Below are 25,174 nucleotides of genomic sequence, written 5' to 3' on the forward strand. Positions count from 1 at the left end.
AGTCCAGAATGTTTCCCTTCAAATGAGCTGATTGTTTTACAAGTGACTGAAAGCCAAAAGACTTGAACAATTGCTCCAGACTCGTAGCATCAGGGTCCAGAGTAATCCCTCGCCACCTATTAAAATCTCCCAGTACGATGGTAGATCTAAAAGGCTTATTCATGTCAGCCAGATGAGTAGTGCGGACCTGAACGCTTGGACACAGATGGTATCGGATGTACCTATCCCAGGGCACCGGGAAACAGATGGGGAAGAACAGGCAGGAATATAGCTGGTACAGAGGTTATGGTACTTGACGAGGTTACTAAGTTGCAATGTGATTTTGGTAAATGTAGGTGGAGTAGGCTGGGGGTGGGGTCAAGGGAAACCAACTGGCATAGTTTGATACAGATTACATTGTATGCGGTTATGCATGTCTGTATGCTGTTTCGTTTGTTGGAAAAGAAAAAAAAGAAAAAAGTTTAATGAAAAATGTATAAAAGAAAAATGTATGTCACCCAGAATGGTTGACATTTCCTCATAGAACGACAGTGTGTCTTTAGGAGGACGGTAGAGTACTAAAATATTAACAGTTATTTGTGGGTAGGTGTTTTCAACATTTCTGCTTCACAATCCGTAAGTGAAACTGGTGTTTGAAAGAAACCCAATTCCTCTCTGGCTTGAATTGCCACTGCATCTCCCATATTATGTTCTCGATTCTGATTTACAAACTCTGTTGGAGTAGCAAGTTCAATATTCGGCCCACTAGACATTTTCAGCCACGTCTCACTGAGACACATAATGTCGACTTCATGATCTACTATGTGATCTTTTACATTTGTAGCATGTTTATCCAGAGATTGTGTGTTGAGAAGTACTATTTTAACCTTAATTTCTCCATTATACTCACAAAAACTACTTTAGCCATGTTTATTAAGCAAAAATCACCTCAAACAGGACGTGAGCCAAAAAGATACAATCTCCTTAATACACGTGGATCACACACACCCTAAAATGGAACAAAGTCCGTAAGACTGTACTAGTATGCCCTGCACGCAGACTTGTATCAGCTGGTTAGGACTGGCGTGTCAGTGCTTACACACACCCGACGGGGAAACACTTGTGTATAGGCGCGTTATAAATGCCATATCATATCAAAGAAATACTACACCGGGCTATAAAACATCAGGAATCTGGTTTTGTCAGTAAACTGGCCCGCAAACAAATTAAAGTCTATTTCATGCGGCAGTACGGAAAAGAAATCAAAAAGCATGAATGTCTCTACATATTTCCTGGAAATACACAATTGTTAGAAGTATCGGCAGCAATGTTAAAACAGCATGTCACAGAGTTGGATATAGAGACTATAGGCAAAAGTGCTATTGTCGTCTCCTCTAGGATTATAGGCTCCTCTATAGATGGTTCAGGTGAGAATAATCGGTTACCTACCCCTGTAGCATGGAATTGGCAGTCAAGGGAATGTAAACCGATAAAAAGATGAGCAACTCCACAAATGACAAGGACCAGCACAGACCAGCTGGTTCCACATGCGCCAGCGCTCATGCACCTGGTGAGCAAGATAAGGGGCCTGAAAAACTACAAGAGCATTGGGAGTTGCAGTTCGCAATAAGCAGGGCTAAAGTAATAAGTCACGGAGCACTGCTAAAGTCAATTTCACAATTTCAGGACTAAATAGTAGCTAACAAAGCTAACAACTGATTGCTGTGGAACTTAACAGTTCTGAGCAGATTTAAAATAAATGAATAGTAGTTCATAACTATTAATAAAAATGAATTATTTAACAGCAATATTTAAAAACAGTGGAGCTGGCCATAAGTATGCAATTCACTAGCATAGGCCCTCACAAGAAGTTAAGATAGCTTTTAGTTAATAGGGGTACTGATCACTAGCACCCACCTGGGGTCGGGTGGGGCTACCCATCCGTAGGTTAAAGAGAGGGACGGCCATTAGGCACTTTTCTGATTAACAAAAACCTGTGAACTACATCTGGGAGTTTGGTGTATTCTTGAGGCCATCTGTGATATTATGCATTTACTTACATAGCTGATTAATGTTGGCATTTTCCAACAGGGTCACATAGCCAGTCATATTGCTGGGTATGTTAACATCTCGAACCTCCTGTAGATTGCTTGGATTTCTTCCAACTGCTACTCCGACCTGCTGAGGCATATAGCTCTGGTCACCAGATGCCACTGCAATGGAGAGGTGCCGCAATACAACATCTGGTTTCATTTTCAAACTGTGGGAAGAAAGGATACGTTTAACACATTGCTGTGGAATGAATAATAAGCCTCCCAAAACTATTCATGTTTGACATGTTTCTTCATGGACAAAAGCAAGTTATACCTTAAGCAAAAAATAAAAACAATTTTGCCATGTTTTCTGGCTGACTTCAGGTGGAATTATGATCCTTCCTAATCTTTCATAAATTGATTTGCACTTGTTTCAGAACTTCAATGTTGACTATTTGCTATAGGAAGATGACGTTTAAAATGCACATAATGTACATTTATAAAAGTAAGTTAGAAACAAAGAATTCAAGCAGAGGTCTAACCCCTCAAGTTGTGAATCCTAGTTTTCAATGTTGAAGTATACGGTTTCAACAGTTGGTGTAACATCCAGTTGCTTGCAGGTTTCCCTCATACATACATTCTGTTTATAATCGTAGTATATAAATGCAATTCATACAGTACCCATCTCCAAAAACAATCTGTGAAATAACTGCAACTACAAATTATAATATAGCCAAGTATTGCTGTATGCATATTTGATTCATAAGCATCACAAGTAAAATAGTATCTTTTGATACAATATATACACAGGAGCAACTGTGCAAAAATGATAAAAGATGCTTACTGTGAGAAACCTGGGGGTATTCCTACATCTACTCCCCCTGGATCCTCTATGCAGGTGGCCAGGGAAAGGCCATCGCTTTTGGATTCCGCCCCTGGAGGTGGACAAGCGAGGATCACCTGGATAAAGGGTCCTTGGGGATTAACTATGGGATACCTTTAGGTAAGGTACAGTATTCCACATCCTCCTTGCGGAAGGAAACCCCTATCCCAGAAGCAGTTATGGGATTTCTTTCACCGTGTTCCATTGTCCCAGAGGAGGGCAGGAGGCATTCTCAACCCAATCATGTTAGACAAAGGGGGAAAAGACTGTAGATGAGATATCTTGGGACAAAGTCCAGTATCCCCCTTTACATCGTGATAACCAGCCTAACCATCCCCTGAACTTTCTGGGTAATTATAAGACCTTTCGTCTGAATTTCCTCTCTTAGGATACATAACCTTATTGAGAAGAGGAAGAAACAACTGAGGGTTATGAACAGTACATACATTTCACCCTCTAGTACTGAGCTGAGGAAGAGGCAACTGAGTGTAATGGACAACACGTACTCTCACCACTTTGGTACTGGGGCGAAGAAGATCAGAGATCAGGCACGTCCTTGTAATGAGAAGCAGGCAGCCTTTAATGGAGAACACCTGCAGCCCATCACCGGACCACAGGGTATAAGAGGTGGAATTTTACTGCAGTGGAAAGAAGACAGAAAAGAGAAAGACAGCAGAAGCAGCCATGCAGGAGCGAGTAAGGCTGAGATGCTGAAACACTAACCGAGATGTGAGCCCGGCTGGAGTGACGGTGCAGGACGGAGAGCCCACGGAAGGTGCTGCCGAGGAGCGGGGCCAACGCTGAGCACGAAAGCCGGAGCAGGCTGCTTGAAGCGCCCGGCGATCAAGCTTCCCGCGAAGGGGGAGAAGCTGCAAGTCCGGAGTAATGTCTGAGACACTACACACTGGGGCACTATGCAAGACCGTACACGTAGTAGCGTTCTAGGTAAAGAAGCAAAGTTGTCTTTATTGAATACTGGAATGAATGAAAGCAATAAAGTTACATCCATTGAATGAAAGAAGCAAAATTGCCTTAGCTGAATACCTAACAATGAAAGAAGCACAGTTGTGTTTATTAAATATCAAATTTAATTAAACAAGCAAAGCAGCATTTTTGGAACATCGAATTAAATGAACTAAGCAAAGATGTACTTATTGAACACTGAATGAGAGTAAATAAGCAAAAATGCATGTATTGAATATAGAACTGAAGGGAATAAGTAAAACATGCCCCTGTTGAATTAAAGTGAAAGGAAAGAAAAACCCTGTTGCACTATGGCACAATGAACTGCAAGCCAATAGAAGAACTAGTTACTCTTACCTTGTAACGTTCTTTCGATGGGATGTTCCTCCGACGTATTCCTTATCTTAGATAGAAATCCTTCAGCTTTGCTGGCCTCGGAAAATTTTTTCGCCAGAGGGCGCTGCGCGTCGATGATCGCCGAGTCGATGACCCTCGACGGCCTCCGTGCCGACGTCGACGTCATCCTGCCTATAAAGGCCGCGCGCAGCGTCCGTTGCTCAGTTCCGTTTTGTAGTCCCCAGTAATGTTTTTGGATTAGACTAATCACCTTGAAGGAGCATAGGCTGCAAACCCACAGGAAGTCATACTGCGGGGATGGATGGGAGGGTCGATAAGGAATACGTCGGAGGAACATCCCATCGAAAGAACGTTACAAGGTAAGAGTAACTAGTTCTTCGAAGGGATTGTGTCCTCCGACGTATTCCTTATCTTAGATAGACTCCCATAGCAGTGGTATTGTGACTGGAGGCGGGAGTAATAAAAGTTATGTTACCCTTCCAGAATGGACAGAGTGTAACACAGCCTTGCCGAATCTAGTTTCTTGACTAGAGGAGGAATCCAGGCTATAGAATTTGGTAAATGTATGTGCGGACGACCATGTGGCAGCCGCACATATATCTCGAATTGGCACCCCTCTTTGAAGGGCTGAGGATGTTGCGATACCCCTGGTAGAATGAGCCCTTAGATTTTGAGGAGGCTCCTTTCCTGCCAATTTGTAGCACTCCAGAATGGCTAAAATAATCCATCTGGAGATGGTTTGTTTTGTTATTGGAAGGCCCAACTTATGTCCTGCATAACCTACAAAGAGTTGGTCTGCTTGTCTGATCTTAGCCAATCTGCTGATATAGAAGCTCAAGGCTCGCTTAGGGTCCAGCCTGTGCAGTCTCTCTTCCTCCTTCCCCGGATGAGGAGGAGGGTAGAAAGAAGGTAATATAATCTTCTGAGTGATGTGAAACTCCGAGACTACCTTCGGGAGGAAGTTAGGCTTCACCTGAAGAACAACTTTGTCCTTGTAAAAGATTGTATGTGGAGGTTTACACGATAAGGCTTGCAACTCGCTAACCCTTCTAGCAGATGTCAATGCTATTAGCAAAACAGTTTTGAGGGTGAGAAGCTTCAATGAACAAGAGTGTAGTGGTTCAAAAGGGGCACCCTTTAGGAAGTTTAAAATTAGGTTTAAATCCCATAAGGGAACTTGAAAAGGTTTCGGGGGATAAACATTAGTTAATCCTTTTAGGTATTGTATTACCAATGGAATTTTGAAGTATGAAGGCTCCTCTGCAGTGCGCTTAAAGATTGATAGCGCTGCGAGATAGCCCTTAATTGTGCCAACCTGTAGGCCTGAATTAGCCAGGTAAAGTAAGAATGACAACACCATAGGTGTACCACAAGAAAAGGGTTCAATATTCTTTTCTCTGCACCAGCTGCAAAATTTGTTCCAACGGCAGCGGTATAGAGTTTTAGTTGCCGGCCTTCTGGCCGAAAGCAACACCTCCATAACATCATCCGGAAGGTCCCAATCCTTGTACCTCAACCTTTCAGACACCAAGCGTGAAGGTTGAGGGTCTTGATGGCTGGATGGAGAACCTGACCTTCCTTCTGCGAGAGAAGATCCTCTCTGTATGGCAGTCGAATTGGAGGGCAGATGGACATGTCTAGAAGGTCCGGGTACCACGTTCTCCTGGCCCAATCCGGGGCAATTAGGATCATGGTCTTCCGAAACCTTCTCAACCTCCTGATCATTTGAGGAATGACAGGGACCGGAGGGAACGCGTACAGAAGTGGGAACTCCCAGTCCACTACGAACGCATCTCCTAGAGCTCCTCTCGGGGGAAATTCCCTTGAGCAAAATCTGTCGCACTTCCTGTTGATACTGGTGGCGAACAGATCCACTTGAGGGGTTCCCCAAAGGGCGAAGATCTCTTGAAGGACTTCCTGAGCTATCTCCCACTCGTGAGAGACTGTGCTCTGCCTGCTCAGAGCGTCCGCTGTCAAGTTCTTCTCTCCGGCTAGGTGAATTGCCGATAGAGAGATTCCTTCCTGAATTGCCCAAAACCAGAGCTGCATCGCCTCTCTGCACAGTGGTAGTGAGCCTACGCCTCCTCTTTTGTTGAGGTAGTGCATGGCCACTGTATTGTCCGTCATTATTAGGACGTTTCTTCCCCGTACAGACGGCAGAAAAGCCTTCAGCGCTAGTCTGATGGCTCTCAGCTCCAACAGGTTGATATGTAGTCTGGACTCCGATGGAGACCAACGACCGCTGATGGTCAAGTCGTTGGCGTGAGCTCCCCACCCCGTGAGTGAGGCATCCGTGACTACTGTTATCTCCGGCCATGGTTGCCAAAACATTTCTCCTTTCAGGATGTTCTCCCGACAGGCCCACCACTGAAGGTCTCGGGCTACTTTGACCGGGATCCGAAGGAGATCTGTCATCCTTCCTGAGAACTGTGACCACTGAGTTCTCAGTGCCCACTGGAGGGATCTCATTCTCAGGCGAGCCTCCGGCACGAGGAATATGCAGGATGCCATGAGGCCTAGCAACCTCAGAAAGTCGTAGGCTGGGAGATATTGGGCATTCTGAAATCTGATGACCATCTGCAGAATATCTCGAGCCCTCACCTCTGGTGGCAAGGCTTTTCCCAGGGAAGTGTCCAGGACTGCTCCAATGAATTGGAGTCTCTGTGATGGTATCATCTGTGACTTCTTTAAATTGAGGGAGAAGCCCAGCTTGTGAAGGAAGTGGCAAACATAATCTAGTTGTCTCTGAGCCTGTTCCGAAGATACAGCTCTGATCAACCAATCGTCTAGGTAAGGGTAGACATGAATCCCTTCCCTCCTTAGACTTGCAGCCACAACCGACATTAGCTTGGTAAAGACCCTCGGGGCGGAGGTTAGCCCAAATGGCAGAACTCGAAATTGATAATGAGAGCTGCCAATTGCGAACCTCAGGTATCTCCTGTGCCTGGGATGGATCGGCACATGGAAATAAGCGTCCTGGAGGTCTAGAGATACCAACCAGTCCTGAAGCTGGAGGGCCTGAAGGATCTGAGAGAGAGTCACCATCTTGAACTTGTCCTTTCGGAGGAATTTGTTCAATTCCCGTAAGTCTAAGATGGGTCTCAGTCCTCCGTCCTTCTTCGGTATTATGAAGTAGGGGGAGTACCAACCCTTGTTCCTTTCCGCTACAGGTACCAGTTCTATGGCACCTTTCTCTAGCAGGTCTAAAACCTCCTGCAAGAGGAGCGGATCTGGAAGCTTCAAAGGGTTGTTCCCCGGTGGATGACTCTGAGGGATATGTAGGAAGGGCAGGCAGTAACCTTGGGCTACTGTCTCCAGAGCCCAAGCATCTGACGTAATAGCCTGCCATTCCGTCAGATGGTGAGTTAACCTGCCCCCTACTGGTGTTCTGTGAGGGGAGACCTCAGAGTGGTTTTGAAGCGGCTGATGCAGTTGCCGAAGGTAAAGTGGCTCCTGCTCCTGCGGGTGCGGCTTTCTTTCCCCTACCCCGTCCACCACGGGTAAATCTTCCTTGGCCTCTTTGAGCCGGTCGTCCCCTGCCCCTTCCATATGAGGAATAGTAACGAAAGGACCGTCCTCTCCACGATGATCCCGAAGGACGAAAGGTATTCTGACGGATAGCAGCTCCCAATGACTTGGCTGCTGCCTTGGACGTTTGCAGTTTCTCCAAACTGTCATCCGCCTTCTTTCCAAAGAGGGTAGAACCGTCAAAGGGCATATTCAAAAGCCTGGTCTGCACGTCAGAGGCAAAACCAGACTTCCTCAACCACGCATGCCTGCGGATTGTGGTACTTGCCGCCATGGCCCTGCTGATACTGTCAGCAGAATCTAGGCCAGTTTGTAGGGTCTCGCACATCGCATCTTTACCATCCCTGATGATGTTTAAAAATGCGTCCCTTTCCTCTCCTTCTTGGAGGCAGTCAGCCGCTGATGAAGCGCACTCCCAAAGGGTGTGGCTGAACCTAGCGAGCGTACAGGTCGCGTTAATAGACTTTAACGCCATGCTACAGGCAGAAAAAACCTTCTTAGCCATGGCATCATATTTTTTGTCATCCCTATCCTGCGGAGCAGTGGGGTATGCAGATGTGCTGCCTGATGAGGTTGCAGCCTGTACAACCAAGCTCTCAGGAGTAGGGTGTTTTGACAAATATTCAGGGTCAGAACTAGCCACCCTGTATTTTGTTGACAGTTTTTTATTTACTGCCGGGATAATTTCTGGCGTTTCCCAGTTTGTCAAAATCCTTCTCTGTAGAGCAGAGTGAAATGGAACCACAGGATCCTCCTGTGGGCCCTTGTCCAGTATGTCAGTGAGGTCATCCTGCTGAAAGGCAGGAGAAGGTGCAGACCAACCCATAAATTCTATGATTCTAGACATCAGAGCTCTATATGGAGTCTCCGCATGTTCTCCTGGGTCTGGTTTGATAAATTCTGCTTCAGGAGAAGTGTCCAAGCCACTAGCTTCCTGAAGTGCATCCTGAAGATTTTTTAATCTTCCTTCCTCAGAGGCGAAAGTCTCTGGCTCTGGTGATGTGGTCCTCTGTAAATCAATATCTTGGTCTGAATCCTCCCTTTCCTCAAAAATCGAGGTTAAAGGGGGATACATTGGTTTTTGGAATGGTATAAACCCCATTTCCAATGCAGAAGGAGCCATCATCACAGGCCTTGAAAACGTCGATGTCGTCGACACCGACGTGAAAGTACTCGAAGGCGCCGTGAAAAGCGTCGAGAAATGTGTACTAGGCCTCGAAGAACTCGAAAGGATCGGAGTCTTGCTCGAGAACGACGTCGACGTTCTCGGCGTCGAGTCGGAGGTCTTTTGTCTAACCGTTGGCTGTGGAGTAGCCGTGGTTCTTTCCTTCACCGGCGTCGATATCGGCGTCGACGTCGGCGTCGACTCGATCGACTGATGCGCCGATGAATCCTTCGACAACGGCGTCGATGGCGCCGACCTCTGTTTCGAAGGAGTTTTCGACGATGGCGTCGATGATGCTTTATCTCCCGATGGCTCGAGGCGCTTTCGGGTTGACTTTTCCGCCGGGTACTGCGACTCGCGGCGTTTAGATTTTTTGGGTTTTTTACCCGGGGTATCACCCTCAGCTATCTTCGAGGGGGACGAGGCCGCTTTCTCGAAGACGCTTAGCATCTTTTTCCTGAATTCCTCCCACTCAGCTTGCGAGCTGCGTTTTGTGGGGCAATGAACTCTCTCAGGAGAACTCGACGAAGATGACGAAGGGGATCTCCTACGTCTCTTCTTCGAGTGTCTCGATGTCGACGAGTGGTGGGAGCCACTTCGTGATCTAGATCGAGAGTGTTTTTTATGGTGAGGAGACGAACGTCTCGACTCTACCGAAGAAGCTTTCGAGGAAGTTAAAGTTGACCTACCTCTCTCGAGCTTCCCCCTACGCTCCTTCAAGGCTTTCGCCGTCATGGAAAGGCATTCCTCACACTCCGAACTCTGGTGCGTGATTCCCAGACACCACAAACAGACCCTGTGAGGGTCCGTCAACGACATTTTCTTCCCGCAGTCTCGGCACTTTTTGAAACCGGACCGAGGGGTCGTCGGGTCGGAGGAGGATGCCATCGATATCGAGGTAAATAGTAGTTATTATATACGTTATCTTGACGAGAACTGAGCAACGGTGTTCCGAGGCACAACGAAGCGCGGAAAAACGGAACTGAGCAACGGACGCTGCGCGCGGCCTTTATAGGCAGGATGACGTCGACGTCGGCACGGAGGCCGTCGAGGGTCATCGACTCGGCGATCATCGACGCGCAGCGCCCTCTGGCGAAAAAATTTTCCGAGGCCAGCAAAGCTGAAGGATTTCTATCTAAGATAAGGAATACGTCGGAGGACACAATCCCTTCGAAAATAAAGTCACATGAAGTTGAAGTCAAGGTTGAGAAACCACTGATATGTGGAAGTCCAGGTTCGGCATTTGCAAGATACTTGTTTGAGTGAATATTGAACTACAAGGAGAGCTGGAAGTTGCCAGTTGCGTGACCTGTAATGGGTGGAGCGTGTGGTCTAAAACTGCGCCAAGACCAGAGAACTACTATTCATTGAATCAAGTACTGGTGAAAGTGAATGATAGGTTCCTGGTTGCGTGACCTATAATGGGTGGACCGTGTGGTTTAAAACTGCACCAAGACCAGAGACCCCCTATATGCTAACAAGGAAGTTTACTGTTGTGGAAGAAAGAAACCAACCATTGGTATATGCCAGACTTGGGGAAGGGAACCCTAAGCTGTAAATAACTATTTAAATACGAAAACAAAGCTCCAAGATACTTCTTTTTGTGTCATCTTGTTATATTGATCTTGGGGAAGGGAACCCTGAGACGTGTTGCCCTGAAACTTCATTAACTCGGGGAAGGTCATTTTGACCTTTACAAAAGTGTGGAACTTTATTGCTTCAAGTCCAGAAGAAGGTAAATTGAACGGTATTACCCAAATTATAGGTTTGGATATATATATATATATATATATATATGATACATTACTCACCGTAATCGTATTTCTGATGCTTGTATCTGCTTAGATTCACATGCTGTGCATAGGCCGACATCTAGTGGAAGCTGCGGAGTATTACAGTTTGTTTTTCAAAACTCGAAAATGGGCGTCGACACAGGGCGTGCCAGTAATACTATCGTGTGACGTCCACTGTACCCATGATCCCTCGCGTGTAGTGTTAGGAAAGATTTCATATTTGTAGGTAATTTTCCTTCCATGTGGCAACCCCCAAACTTTTTGCTGCTGTTTTACACCCTGATCTAGACTTTGCCAGAGAAGTGCAGCCTTACGCCGCACTCCTCTGGGCTTTCGCTCAATTCTTGCGGGGAAACTGACATGCCCTTAAGACAGTCAGTACCGGGAGACTTTGTTTCCCTTAGTCCTTTCCTCATGTTGCAGCTTTTGAGCAACATGAAACAAGAGTGCACCGTAATTTACATTACCGCGCTCTTGGGTCTCTAGTCATTCCAAAGGCCCTAGAAACTCTCGCTGGACTTATTATGAAGTGTGCAAGTGTGTCACGGATGGGACTGGTGGCAGCTATCGTTTCTTTGTGTTTTGAACCCCTTTTTGCCATGTTAAGCGCGCTTCCCGCTTTTGGCCCAAATGGGTGGCCTGGTCTCCAAAATGGCCATGCCACAAGGTTCTTTGTCCTGTCCGCTGACCATCTTGCCCCTTCACCTTCACTCAGGTCGAGCCGACCCGGGGCAGTCCTTATTTGGTCATGCACTTTCCCGCGAAACACAACGCTTTCACGGGCTTCTGCATGCCTTGTTTGTGCCTCCAGGATATGGGCCGGGATGTCTGTTCCCAATACACATCCTGGGTGCCAGAGAGTCTAGAGTGTCCCGAATGCCTGGGACCACTGTGGTCCGTGATAGGTCCACGTATGGTGTGAGTGTTTGTGAGCGGATCTCCCATTGGGCCCTCCCCGTTTTGGTGCGAAGGGAACTTTGGATAAGAGGAGGCTGAAAACACCACTACCATGTCGATCTCCTGAGTTGTCACGAACAAAGGATAAGGAGCCAAGTATCCTGCAACTAAGAAGCTGAGTCGAGGAATCGCTGGTGACCCGCTGAAGGTTTGGCACCCTGCACTGCTGTCGTCCTGCGAGACCACTCGGCCTCTGATCGAACGAGAAGGTCTGCAAAGGCGCTTCGACCCTTTAGAATAGTGGGAACAACTATTCTCAGCATCTTCACCAAATCCTGTGCGTAAGCCTTCGAAAGCGTCCCTGGGCCATCCAGTGGACTGACCAGCCTACACAGGAACCTTGCTCTGTCACCGCCGTCTGGCTTACTGCTAATCCTGTGTCCTCGACACTCTCACACGATTCGTACAATTGGCGTTCCCAGGTCTGAAGTTAGATGTGTGCTTTGGGACAGGAATACATGCGGTTGCCGAGTTGCCCTGCTGTGGTAAAAACCCTGTGCGTGTTCGCTGCATCGGGGACATCCTCGACCCTGACTCCCGCTGTCGCGGAATCTACACGTCGTCGAGACGTCCCTCTGATCGCATCCGAACCTGCCAGTACCGAAACTGAACCGGAGAAGCCTGGGTCTGCCTGCATCGGGGACCGGTGAGTAGTCAATACCCTAACCGGTCGCCCTCCCGCAGGAGCCTGTGGCTTTCCAACGTTGTTGTAAACAGCAACCCTTTCCCGCACTCACGCCCTGCTTCTGCCCCCAAGTGAAGGCCTTGCCTGAGTCACAGGGATTTGCTCACCATCTTTTCGTCCACCTTTCTGAACTGCCCGATTTCCCTGAAGAGACTCTCCTTTGCCCGTTGGCACCCGCGTGTGCAGGTACTTTTGAGTACAAGGCTCCACTCTTCGTAGGGCTCGGACTTCCTTCTAGTTAGGTGGCCTCTGATGTCGAACTGGGTCTAACGATTACTTGCACTGCCTGTTTTCCTCCCCATCTAAGTGGTCTGCATATTTCGTGCTTCTAACTCTTTAGACCCCTCGGTCTTGTATATATATTGCATTGCTTGTGATGTGTTGGTTTATTGGAGTTTTACCGTGATTCTTTACTATGGTCGATGTTACAAAGGCCTTGTGATAAATGTGTATATTTTTAATAAAACACCTGTCTGGAGTAATTTGTAAGCGTCCTTGCTTTGTGTGCTCATTGCGGGCTTTCAGTCACCCTCAACCCTCTTGAGACTATTCTTGACCGCCGCCAACGCTACCCTGATTGGTCTGGCTTGTCCAGAGGTTACCCTGTTCCAAGAACCTAGGCTGGCCTTCTGAACCTCTGCCCCTCCAGGACAGAGTTCAGAAATCCATCTTAACATGTAGGACCCTCAGATTGTATTTTTTCTGACATGAGGTAGCATGAGGAGTAGCATGTGTACAGATTATCCAAGCAGATAGATAGGAAGATAAGACTACAAGCATCCATGCGCCTTCTCTCAGAGGGGAGGAAGGGCGGGTCACATGTGAATCTAAGCAGATAGAAGCATCAGAAATACGATTACGGTGAGTAATGTATCCCTTCTGAGGCTTGTGGAATCTGCTTAGATCACATGCTGTGCATAGATTAGCGAGCAGTGTTAGAAGAAGGAGGTGGGATGTGAGAAGAGTCCTGAGCAAACAGATGTCTTAGAACTGCTTGTCCCACTTGAGTATCTGTCTGGGAATGAGTGTCAATGTAGTAGTGCTGAGTAAAAGTGTGAATAGAGCTCCAAGTAGCTGCTTTGCAAATGGTGTCAATGGAGTACCTTTGCAATGAAAGCCAGAGTGGCCCCAATGCCTCTTGTAGAGTGGGTTCTTGGCGTAAAAGGCAGAGTCTTTTCAGAAAGGGAGTAACATAGTTGGATACAATTGACTATCCATTTGGAGATGGCACCTTTAGAGACGCGATGGCACCTTTAGAGACGCAATCTCCTTCTCTGCTGTAGCTACGGAGACAAAACAGTTGGTCTGTTTTCCTTAGCGGTCTGGTCTTGTCTACATAGTAGAGAACCGCTCTTCGCACATCTAGAGTGTGTAGTTTAACCTCAGCAGAGCTTTTGGGTTCTTGGAAGGCGGCCGGAAGTTCGATGGACTGGTGAACGTGGAATTTAGAAATAAACTTAGGTGAGAACCTAGGGTGTGTTCGTAGAACCAGTTTATCCTTATGAACAGTAAAGAAAGGATCCTGCCCTGACAGAGCCTTATTTTCACTGACCCTTCTTATGGATGTAATGGCTACTAAGAAGGCAGTTTTATTGGTCAGGTGTTTGAGACTGGCTTTATGCATGGGTTCAAATGGTGGGCCCATGAGCTTAGCAAGCACCACATTAAGGTATCAACCAGGTGGTGGGTTTGAAATTGGAGGGTGGAGTCTCTTCACCCCTTCCATGAAGGCTTTAACCACTGGTACTTTCCACCACGAAACCTTGTTGTGGGAAGTGGTGTAGGCCGACAGCGCTGCCAGATGAACCTTTAGTGAGTTAAATACCAGACCTGCATCCAGAAGGTGGAGCATGTAAGTGACAATATTGGAAGGAGTGCAATCAGCTGGGTTGATTTGCTTATTCTGGCACCAGATAACACATCTTTTGCATTTATCAAAGTAACAGTGTTAGGTTTCCTAGATTCCTTTAGGATGGCCATACATCTCTGTGGTAAATTGAGATGTCCAAACTCTATGACTTCAGGAGCCATGCTGCCAGGTTCATTGAACTGGGTTGAGGATGCACTGTTTGACCTTGGTGTTGGGACAGTAGGTTGTACCAGAACGGGAGTCTGATTGATTCGCACACTGCTAGTCTGCGTAGGTTTGGGAACCACGGTTGCCTCGTCCACATGCGCAACTAGGATGAGCGTCATCGATTCCCTGTGCATCTTGTTGACCACCTTCCTCATGAGTGGGGTTGGTGGAAAAGCATAGGCAAACTTCCCTGACCAGTTGATCCACAGGGCGTTCCCCTTGGAGTCTGGCTGGGGGAACCTGGATGCGAATCCTGGGCATTGCCTGTTTTCACTTGTGGCGAATAGGTCTGTAGTGGGGAAACCCCACTGTGAGAAGAGGTCTTCTACGACTTCTCTGAGTAGACACCATTCGTGTTCTCTTAGGAGGGGATCTCTGCTCAGAGAGTCCGCTAGCGAATTGAGATCCCCTGGAACATGTTGAGATGGCAGGAAGATGTTCCGTCTGAGTGCCCATTTCCAAATTTTTTGGGCAAGCTTGGACAGATTTGGCGAATGAGTCCCTCCCTGTTTGTTTAGGTAAAACACTGCTGTTGTGCTGTCCATCAGGATCTGCACTGACAGGATCAACAGGTGGGGCTCGAACGCATGAAGCGCTCTGAATACTGCCAGAAGCTCTAGCAGATTGATATGATTCTTGGCTACTGTGTGAGACCAGAGTCCCTGAGCTGTGTGGTGGAGGAGGTGTGCTCCCCACCTTGACAGGGATGCGTCTGTAGTGACAACAGCCTGTACTTTTGGATCGTAAAAGGGTTTCACCTTTGACAGGTTCTCTCTTGTCCACCAGTGAAGACTTTGTACAATTGTTGGCGAAACGACCACTAGATCATCCCACTGACCACTTGCCTGAGACCACTGTTTCGCCAACCATTCTTGCATGGGTCGCATGCGCAGGCGCACGTGGGGGACCAGGTAAATACATGACGCCATCATGCCTAGCAAACGCATGACTTTGCGCACCCTTATCTGGCGACCAGGCTGATAGAGGACTTTGCAGTAGTAGATTCCGAATTCTTTCCTCTGATGGAAAGGCCAACCCCTCTCGAGTGTTTAGGACAGCTCCTAGGAACTGTTTGGAGGTGCTTGGCACCCGGCTTGATTTTTTCTCGTTTATGGAGAAACCCAATTCGAAGAGGAGGTCAATCGTTCTCTGAATGTTTGATCTGCAAATTACTGGGGTCTCCCCCGTGATGAGCCAGTCGTCCAGATAAGGGTACACTGGGATTACCTCCCTGCGTAGGTGTTCCGCCGCCACCGCCAGTACCTTGGTGAATACCCTTGGAGCTGAGGCTATACTGAAGGGCAGCACCTTGAACTGGTAGTGCTGACTGTCCACCTTGAAACGCAAGAATCTTCTGTGCGCTGGGAACATGGAAATATGAAAATAGGCATCTTTCATGTCCAATGTGGCCATGTAATCCCCTTTTTTAGGAGGGGATTACCTCTTGGAGAGTAGTCATGCAAAACTTTTGGGGCTTGACATACTTGTTTGCAGGGCATAAATCTAATACTGGGCGCATTGTCAGATCTTTTTTTTGGCACAAGGAAGTAAGTTGAATAAATACCCTTGTTTACCTGGTTTCCCGGGACAAGTTCCATTGCGTCCTTTGCTAGAAGATTGGAGTATCTTCTGGTGGTTTGAGGAATGTATTTTTTGACGTGGAGGGTGGTTTTGGGGACGCTCGAGTAGTTCTATGCAGTATCCTGTGACACTGTGGACAGCACCCATCTGTCTGATGTGATCCCTTCCCAAGCTTGGGTGAAGTTGGTAATGCGTCCCCCTACTGGAGATGCGTGAGAAGGGACCCTGAACGCAGCGTCACTGTTTTGCAGGAGGCGTGCCGCCTCTACTGGGGCTGCCTCTACCCTTACCACGGCCCCTCTTCTTTCCCCTGGTGTAACTCTGGGTAGACTGCTGGTTGTTACCCCATGATGTACCCTGCCCCTGTGAATAGATGGAGCCTCTGAATTTTGGCCGCGTGGGCGACGAAAATTTCTATTGCCTCTTTGATTAGGGGGCTTGTTGGTCAACTGTCCCAGGGATTTCAGAGTCTCATACTCATCTTTGGCATTCTTTAATGCGTCCTCTACCACTTTACCAAACAGTAGATTAGGCTCCGCAGGCATGTCGATTAGGGATGCTTGAGTCTCGGGTTTAAACCCTGACGGTCTTAACCAAGCATGCCTCTTAATGACAGTGCTCTCTGCTATTAGCCTGCCGGCGTTATCTGCAGCATCAAAGGTTGCCTTAAGGATGCAACCGGACACGGCTCTCCCCTCTGACGCAACAACCTGGGCCAACTGGCCCTTTAAGGGTTCTGGTGCAGAATCGATGAGGGCAGCTACTTGCTCCCACTGGTGGCAGTTGTAACTCGCCAGCAGAGTGGTGGAGTTGGCAATCCTTGCCTGGTAAGCGGAAGTGGAGGCTACCTTCCTTCACAACCCGTAGATCTTCTTGCTCTCTGTCGGGGGGAGCCTCAGATGATGATAGAGGCGTTCCCTCCCTCTTCTGGGTATTAGTAACTACCAGGGAGTCCGGCTTCATTTACCCCCTTATGTAAAGCGGGTCTGATTGGGCTGCCCTGAACAGTTTATCAACTCTAGCGTTTATTGCCCTGGTGAGGTTAGGATTGAGAAGGGAAGGATCAATTCTCTGTTGAATGGACTTGAGAATTGAAATGGCCTGGGTAATGGGGTTCTTCTCCCCTACTAGTTCCTCAGCAAAGTCCCTCTCCTCCTGTGCCCCTTGAGTGTCTATGCAGAAGTGTTCTGCCGCTTTAGTCAAGACCTCATTTAGGAGGGGCTGGTTGTCGATTGGAGAGTCAGTGACTTGAGGATCTTTGTCTACCGGGGAGTCTATTCTGTAGACTTCTGGGTTATTATCCTCCTCCTCCTCTTGGTCCTCGTCGTCCCCATAATAGTCCACCCCAGTTTGGTCGTCCAACGTTACCAAGTCTGGATCCTCATCCTATAGTGGATCCTCACTATACTGGGTGTAAGGCTGAAACCTTGCGTTGGGGTCTCGAACCGAGGTTTCTTACCAGGGGGCTGCGGGTCCCTAGACCCTGAGGGAGTAGCCCCATCAGGGGCACAGGAGAGGAAGTGTTCTGGGTTTTTGGAGTAGAAGTCTGCTAGGGAGGACATTCTAGACATAACCCTGTCTATATCGTCACTGGTCTATTTTTTGGAGCTAGGAATGACCCTATCTTGAGAAGGTTCCCCTTCTACGACTTGACTGGACCTATGGGCTTGTGCAGGGGTCTTGGCTAGCTGTTTCTCAGAAGACTTAGCACTGTCTTTATGTACTTGTGGTGCACAAGAAGGATGGGATGGTTTCTTCTGCTGTTTCCCCCCCTTCCCACTGAGTGGAAGAGTATTTCCCTGGTGTTTTCACCCTCGCAGAGCTTTTCGACGCCTGGCGTCGAGATTCGGGGGTAGTGTCCCTTTCTTTAGAGGGAGGGCGTCGGGATTCGGAAGCAGCCGCCGAACGGTCTGCTGATGCCGACTCTTGGTGAGCGGCCTGGGGCTGGCGGTCGGCTTCATCCTCTGACGAGCCTACCGCCATAACTTTGGTGAGTGAGGCACTCTTGGCACCTGTGGATGGTTGCCTGGTGTCGTGAGGCGATCTTGACCGAGAATGCCCAGAGTACACAGATTCGGTGGACCGCTCTTTGTGTGCCTCTTTCCAAGAACCCGACACGCACGTCGCGTCTCGGTTGGACTTCGAGTGCTTCGGTGTGGAAGTGGTGTGGGTAGCGCTCGTGTCGCCGGGTGTGTTCCCCATAACTGCCCTGCCAGGTAGCCTTCCGAGGTCGGGGACTTGCGCTTGGGCTTCTTTCGACGCCTGGTTGCCCTCGCCGTCCGACAGTATGGCATCGCTGCCATCACTGAAGGTGCCCTCTGCTTCCATGGCCTTGCGTTGCCTGGCGTGGTGGGCCCAACGTTTGGTCGAGCGGTCCTTAAGTGTCTTAGCCTTGAACCGGCTACACGCTCTGCAGTTCGCCCCGGAGTGGTCCCTCGGCAAGCAGAGGTTTCAGGTGGCGTTTTTGTCAACACAAGGATACTTGCAGTTGCACTTGGGGCAGAATTTGAAAGGGGTACCCTCCATATGCACCCTGTGGCAGCGGGCTAGTGTGTGTAGGAAAATATATACGAGTGTAGAGTATGTTACCATCCCCCACTCTCCCTACTTGCAGGGCCGAGGCCAGAGGCCTTCCAAGGCCCGGGCTGAGGCCAGCGGCCTTCCGAGGCCCAAAGTCTGTCGTGCAGCTCTCGACGGTCGTTTCTTCTCCGGGCCGGCGTCGAACTTCGATGATTTGATGTGGGAGTGGAAGAAACGGGGAAATATTGATTTTTTGCAAAATATGGCTGAAAGCCAGGGAACTCCGCGGAATGCTTCCGTCAAGTATGGCGGAAAAAAACAATCTGAGGGTCCTACACGCGTGAGGGATCATGGGTACAGTGGACGTCACACTAGGGATATTATTACTGGCACGCCCTGTGTCGACGCCCATTTTCAAGTTTCGAAAAACTGTAATACTACGCAGCTTCCACTAGATGTCGGCCTATGCACAGCATGCGATCTAAGCAGATTCCACAAGCCTCAGAAATTATATATATAAATATATATATAGGGTTTTGGGGGGGTTTGCGTTGGGTGGGGAGTTGCGGGGGGAAATATGTTACAATTGACCTTCACAATTCGGTCAATTGTGAAAAAGTCAATTGTAATTCAAACAGTTGTAAAACGAACAATTCGTATACACCCAATTGAACATTGTAAAGAACCTTTTGACATTGGGAGAAGAGAAGCTGAAGCGTAAGCCCAAGCTGGAAATGGCTCAGAGCTTTACTTTTGGAACACTATTTAGTATGTGGTTGCCATCTCAACATATTGTTCTATTTTAGGTGTGAGGGCAAGTATAGGTTTTGGACAGACATACTTTTCAGTTGGACATACTGACAATGAGTTTCTTTAGGTAGGGAAATCCCACCTTATCATAGGGCAAGTTAGGCCTTACTCCATCCTGACAATTTCATTAAAAGCTTTTCGTTAAATTGAATTGGTTGTCTGTGTCTCCAGCCATGATGCCAATCACAAATTATCCACTTCAAATATAAACTATCTATTCAGAAAGTACAAGAAATTGAGTATGTTTACATGTTGTAGAGGTACAATTGTAAGTGATTAAATAAATTGAGTAATCTTAACATTTTATTTTGAAGATGCAAAACACACGCGTGAATTTTAGAGCACCCATTCCTGAAAATTCTGAATAATTGTGTAAAAGTGCACACATTTCTGATACATGGGGAATGCAAATATAAACAAAATGGCTCATTTTATGGCCCGAGGGGCAGAGGCGCTCTCAAAGACTGTGCTTGGTGCTTAAGGCATCTCATCCGAGCCAGGAGACACATTTTATTTCTACCATTTACCATATCTCTTTAATCAGTTTAGACCTGGAGACTCATCAATTTCAGATCCCTGAACATGAGCAAACATTAACACCGATCTCAACAATTATCTATTCGAAAAGCATAGCAAAGCATTCATTACACAAGTAGAGTTTAGGCGTATCTGAAGGCTATTGAAAGATTTGCGCATTTAAATGCTGGCAATGTTGTGAACACAAAAACACGCTCGCTCTGATTTAATCATTTTTGATGCCAAATCCAGATGTTGCACTCTGCAGTTAAAGTTACCTTAAATCATGGCGGTCTACAAGGCATTCAAAGGACATTTAAAGAACCAGATTTAGCCACGTAAGCCAACCTGCAGGTAAAACCTGCATGCCTGCCACTTGACCTGGTCAGTCAGCCAGCAAAGCCAATCAACAGGCCAAGCCATAAGGAAGTAACCAGGCAGCTGCCAATATATCTTTAAGACCAGCCAGAAGCAAGACATGATGCGTTAACCATCCTCAATGCTAAAGATTTCCTCCAAGCTAACTTCAAGGAACAAGCAAATAATGTAAGTTTTGTCCAGAAAGAAAACAGCAAAGAAAAACACATGAATACATTTTTATGCACCCCTGGCATATCTGAGAATGTTTTCATCTTTTGCATATCTGGTATACAGTGATATACTGCCATGTGTTTCCTGAAGAAAGATGAAAAAGATGCATCGAGCAGGGAGAGAAAATGATGCATTTTTGGTTCATTCATATCAGGAGAGGACCAGATGGGAGAAACCAGACTAGACAATCTAGTGGACCAGACCAGACGGAAGAAGAATACAGATCCTTACAGATTCACAGCCTGCAGAGAGCGCAATGCAACAACTGCGGCTCCAGGTGCCACCTAATAGCATGAGTAATACAAACATATTGAAGTAATGCATTGAGTGCACAACCAGAGTGCAGTGCACAACAGAAACACCTTGTACAATTTACCCTACAGAACACCAGAACACTGATCTCCAGTTTTTGAAGAATTAGATTACTGTTCCTTTTACTTTTAAGAACAAAAAAAACATGGGATTTTCTGTTTAAGAAGGAACATGAAGCGCAGCAGTGCAGACAAAATGCCTTTACTGAAACATTGTTTAACTTTAACCTGGAGCATTGGAAGGTCGCTTGATAAGGATAGGAGAGACACAGAAAAGCCAGATTATCTCCGAACTGTGACTGAGAAAGAGGCCATAAACTACACAATAAAAAGGAAATTGGTTTAGGACTCCTGCTGGACTTCAGTTACTGAGTGAATTCCATTGTGGGTTCAAATATGCCCTCATCAACAGCTTCAATGCAATAACTGCGGCAAATTCTGCACCACAAGAGATGTGCTGTTTGTAAACATACAAAATCAATATACTGCTGAACCATGGAGAATATGCAAACATGCTTACATACAGTTTTAAACAAGGACTTGGGTGCAGACATGTACTGGTGTGACTACTCCAAAGTAAACCATCCGCTGCTGACAGAAGAGATGCCATAGGCAGAAGATCTGGCATCAGAAGCAGATCAGTCGAGAGATCACAAAAGACAAGAATCAGTTTAAGCAGCGCCCAGGTGAATAGATACATGAGCTAAACACCAGTTCAAATGCCAAGTTAACAAGCACCAGTTGAACTGCGAATTCCTCAAGCATCAGTTTGACTGTTTTTCACCAGATGAAGGCAAAAAGCTATAGATGGGCCCAAGTATTGAAGCATCCAGAGTGAAAAGGAGATCGCAATGCAGCCATCTGCAACGCCACTGTATGCCGCCCAAGGTGACACAGAAAACTAGATTCTGCAACTCCTGGATGAGTACATTAAGAAAATGCAGCAGGAACAAATGGAGCAAGAATAATCTTTACCAACAATCGAAAAAAGGGTTCCTGAACTAGTTCCCTAAGGATGGAGCTCAAACTTGGTATAATTAGTGGTAAACATTGATGATTCATTATTGAAGTTTTCAGTTAAAAGAGCTCTGAAATGGAGAATGGAAGGGCATCCAGAGATATCGACCTGGGGAGTTCCTCGTCCGCTCGTAAAATCAGAGACGAAACACTGAAGACCTAGGACTGGGTAGCGCCTTCTTCCCCCCCCCCTCCCCAACATGATCCGGAAGCATGATCAGCCTCCCCGAGCTCTTAACCCGATGATGGTCCTCGATTGGCTCACTCCTCCCCGCCCTGCCCTACCCATGGACCTTTTTCTGACCTACTGTTGTTTATGTATTCTGTTTCTTTCTTTTACCTGCATTCACAAGCACAGCAACGCTGCTTGAAGCACTCTCACCTTACATGCCACAATGTATAACTTGCTTGTATAAAACCAATAAAAACATATTTGGAAAAAAAAGAGCTCATTTCATAAGCTGTGCAATATGCAAATATAAAATGTCAAAATGCGACTTTTGCCTCGCACAGGATTCAGAGACATTAACTTTGTATACAGCAGGAACTGCATTTTTATTGAGCATATTCTGATAAAGTAAACACAATCGAAGAGACTCCTTAGAATTAATGTGACAGCAGTAAATTGTGACCGAATGCCTATGCAAAATGCCCATGCAATTACCAGCTGTATTTTAGTTTTAAATAAAAGGAAACCAAAACTTTGTGCTAAAACACGTTTTTTAAAAATGTTACACTGTTTCAACAACCACACAGACGCATGTGAATTGTGTTGATATAATTACAAATGGTACTGGAGACTGCAAGAAGGGATAAAACACTTGCTTATATAATAAGTCAGAGGTTTCAGCAAAGTTATTCGTTGAAAATAACCGTTGATACTTGGGAATGTTGTGAATTTCATATCACTGAGCCAGAACCTGAAACAATGTGAACAATGATCGCCACAATTATCTTCTGCGAAGAGCATAGCACAGCACTCATTACAAAGGTAGCCCTAGAAGTACCTGAATGCTATTGAAAGATGTGCATGTTGAATGTGAAACCGTAACAGAAAATACTATGCTTGTTTCTAAGGTTGCACGTCTTTCAGAAAAAACAAAGCACATTCTTACAGTGGACAACAGGTCCTTTGTAAATGCGTTCAAATGCTTTTTGTTCCTTAAACCCATCTGAGAGAAGAACAAATTGCTCACCCCTCGGAAATGTTCTTTCTGATGGATGTTCCTCCAACGGATTTGTCATCGATGATATACCTATCCCAGCGCAGCTGTTCTTCAGAAACCTTTCTGCCATTCTGATGGATGTTCCTCCAACGGATTTGTCATCGATGATATACCTATCCCAGCGCAGCTGTTCTTCAGAAACCTTTCTGCCACCAGTGGGCTGCACGTAACTCAAACCTGATGCCTCTGTGCATCACTGCGCGGGATACGATGTTGGGGCCAGTTACATAGTGGCACCACGCTGCATGACCTCAGTTGAACACATTTCCCCTAGCACTCTAAAGCTGAGGGACTGTAGAATCGATGATGTACTAGCTATCCGCCACAAGGGGAAGGTAGGGAAGGCAATGAGGAATCTGTCGGAAAGAACATTACCGAAAGGCAAGTCATTTGTTCTTCTGATGAATTCCTTCCTCCCACGGATTCCTCATCTATGATCAGGGTCGGATTGGGGCATAAAACTGTCTTGAGCACCTATTTCTTTTATTTATTAATGAATGAATTGCTTGCTTGTTAGGCGCTTGTACAGGAAGTAAACACAGTTTCAAAGCTCCCACACAGGGCAACAGGAAGGGGATGTAAAAACGAATGAAATACATAAAAATAATACAGTGGGAGGGTGAGATGAACCTACTATGCCTTGTGAGTGTTCAGAACATGCAAGTGCAGAAGGGAGGGGGCATAGGATAGGTGCTGTGGTGCTCAACAAATGAAGTGCAATCTAAGTTAAGTGCAAGCCTACATGGGTGGAGGGTGAGCCGAGGCAAGTGCTGAGGATAGACAGAAACTGGGGAGGATTCAGTGTGGGAGGTCAGGGCCCAGTCGATGCATACCAGCCCTGAACATCAAACAAGCCACTATAAGATTAGCAGAGGAGAGTGGAGGGGGGGTGGCAGAGGTGAAGAGGAAAGTCTTGAGGACCATCCGGAATTTAAGAAAGTTACGCTCACCTGGCTCCCACAGAGGCGTCGATGGGAACTGGACAGCTGCGGTCTACACCAATGTGACGCGTAGGGCCGAGATGACGGACTGGACTGGCCCACCTAGCTTTGTTTGCTTGGCACGTACAAATATTCTTCTGCAAATGGAGAAAGGGAATTAACCACCCGTGGAGTTGAGCGTAAATCCCCCCCACCCTCGCTGTTCTCCCCACAGATCGCCTTTGATGTTCCCTCTTATAGTCTCACCTGATGGTTTGAAAAGATGAGCTCTCCATCCTGCATTGAGCGCAGGGGCGCGTTGATAACCATTTGCGTCACTGGCTCGAAGGAATTGGTGAGTTCCAGAACAATATTGACTCCGAGATTCCCGACAAGATGCCGTAAGTATCAAGTTCGTAAGAGTTCAAATGCCTGACTTTCACTCTTGTCCAATTCCTTGCAGGTTGCAGCTTGAACCTAGCGAAGAGTTCCTCGTGGCAACCGGTAGTATTCTGGTAAGGATTTGTATTTTCCAACACAGTTCGATAAAATAAAGTCAATATGTAACCTGTTGCTTTCTCCCTTATTCAGGTGCTGAGAGAAAGTATGAAGTCTTGGGGAATAATACCTCCGGCGGTAAAATCAGGTAAGTCTATTGTGGTGAGGAGGGTTCCCCCCTTGTTAGTCCCTTTGTTTCACCTTGCTGTCCTTTTGTTTCCCCTTAGGGGCCAGGGTACGGCGAAGATGCAGTGGAAGCTGCGCCGACCCGTGAAGAGGAATAGTACCCCCGGTGGTAAAATCAGGTAAGTCTATGGGGGGGTAACTAATATTCCTCTGTGTATTCCCTTAGCTCACCTTGCTGTTCTGGTCTTCTCCTTAGGTGCCGGAGTGCGGCGGGAACATGCAGGAGGATGCAGTAAAATGTGAAGATGCTGCGAAGGCCGGGGAGTTCAGCGCGGCGCTGCAGCAGGCGAGGCGATGCGCATAAAATAACTTCTTTCTTTCAGCTCGAAGGCGCGATGGATCGTGAATTCAGGTAAGGATTAAAGGTATTGCTCTTGTTCTAACCTTTTCTCCTTCTTTCTCCCTTTTTCTAGGAGCTCCAAACTCGAGGCGGGCGTGGCAGAAGGCTGGATGCAGACTTGCAGGCACGGTGAGCGTTACGCTGCTGGATGCAGAATAATGCAAAGCGTGTGCTGCTCTTCGGGCGTGGTTTAAATAGCCTCCAAAGTAGTCCCAGGTAAGTATTCCTCCCCAGCCCT

At 47.0% G+C, this 25,174-nt stretch overlaps 1 protein-coding gene across 3 annotated transcripts in view; it reads right to left on the reverse strand.

Moving 5' to 3' along the window:
* ZZEF1 (zinc finger ZZ-type and EF-hand domain containing 1) overlaps positions 1-25,174 on the reverse strand; it is a 3,309,810-nt gene that overhangs the window by 3,094,412 nt on the left and 190,224 nt on the right. For all 3 annotated transcript variants that reach the window (XM_069614719.1, XM_069614718.1, XM_069614717.1), the window contains exon 5: positions 2,040-2,239. In XM_069614719.1, the coding sequence (XP_069470820.1) occupies positions 2,040-2,239 (200 nt within the window). The remainder of the gene's footprint in view (positions 1-2,039; positions 2,240-25,174) is intronic.

The sequence above is a fragment of the Ambystoma mexicanum genome, chromosome 9 (assembly GCF_040938575.1).
Source record: "Ambystoma mexicanum isolate Mex_15411 chromosome 9, UKY_AmexF1_1, whole genome shotgun sequence".
Taxonomy (NCBI): Eukaryota; Metazoa; Chordata; class Amphibia; order Caudata; family Ambystomatidae; genus Ambystoma; species Ambystoma mexicanum.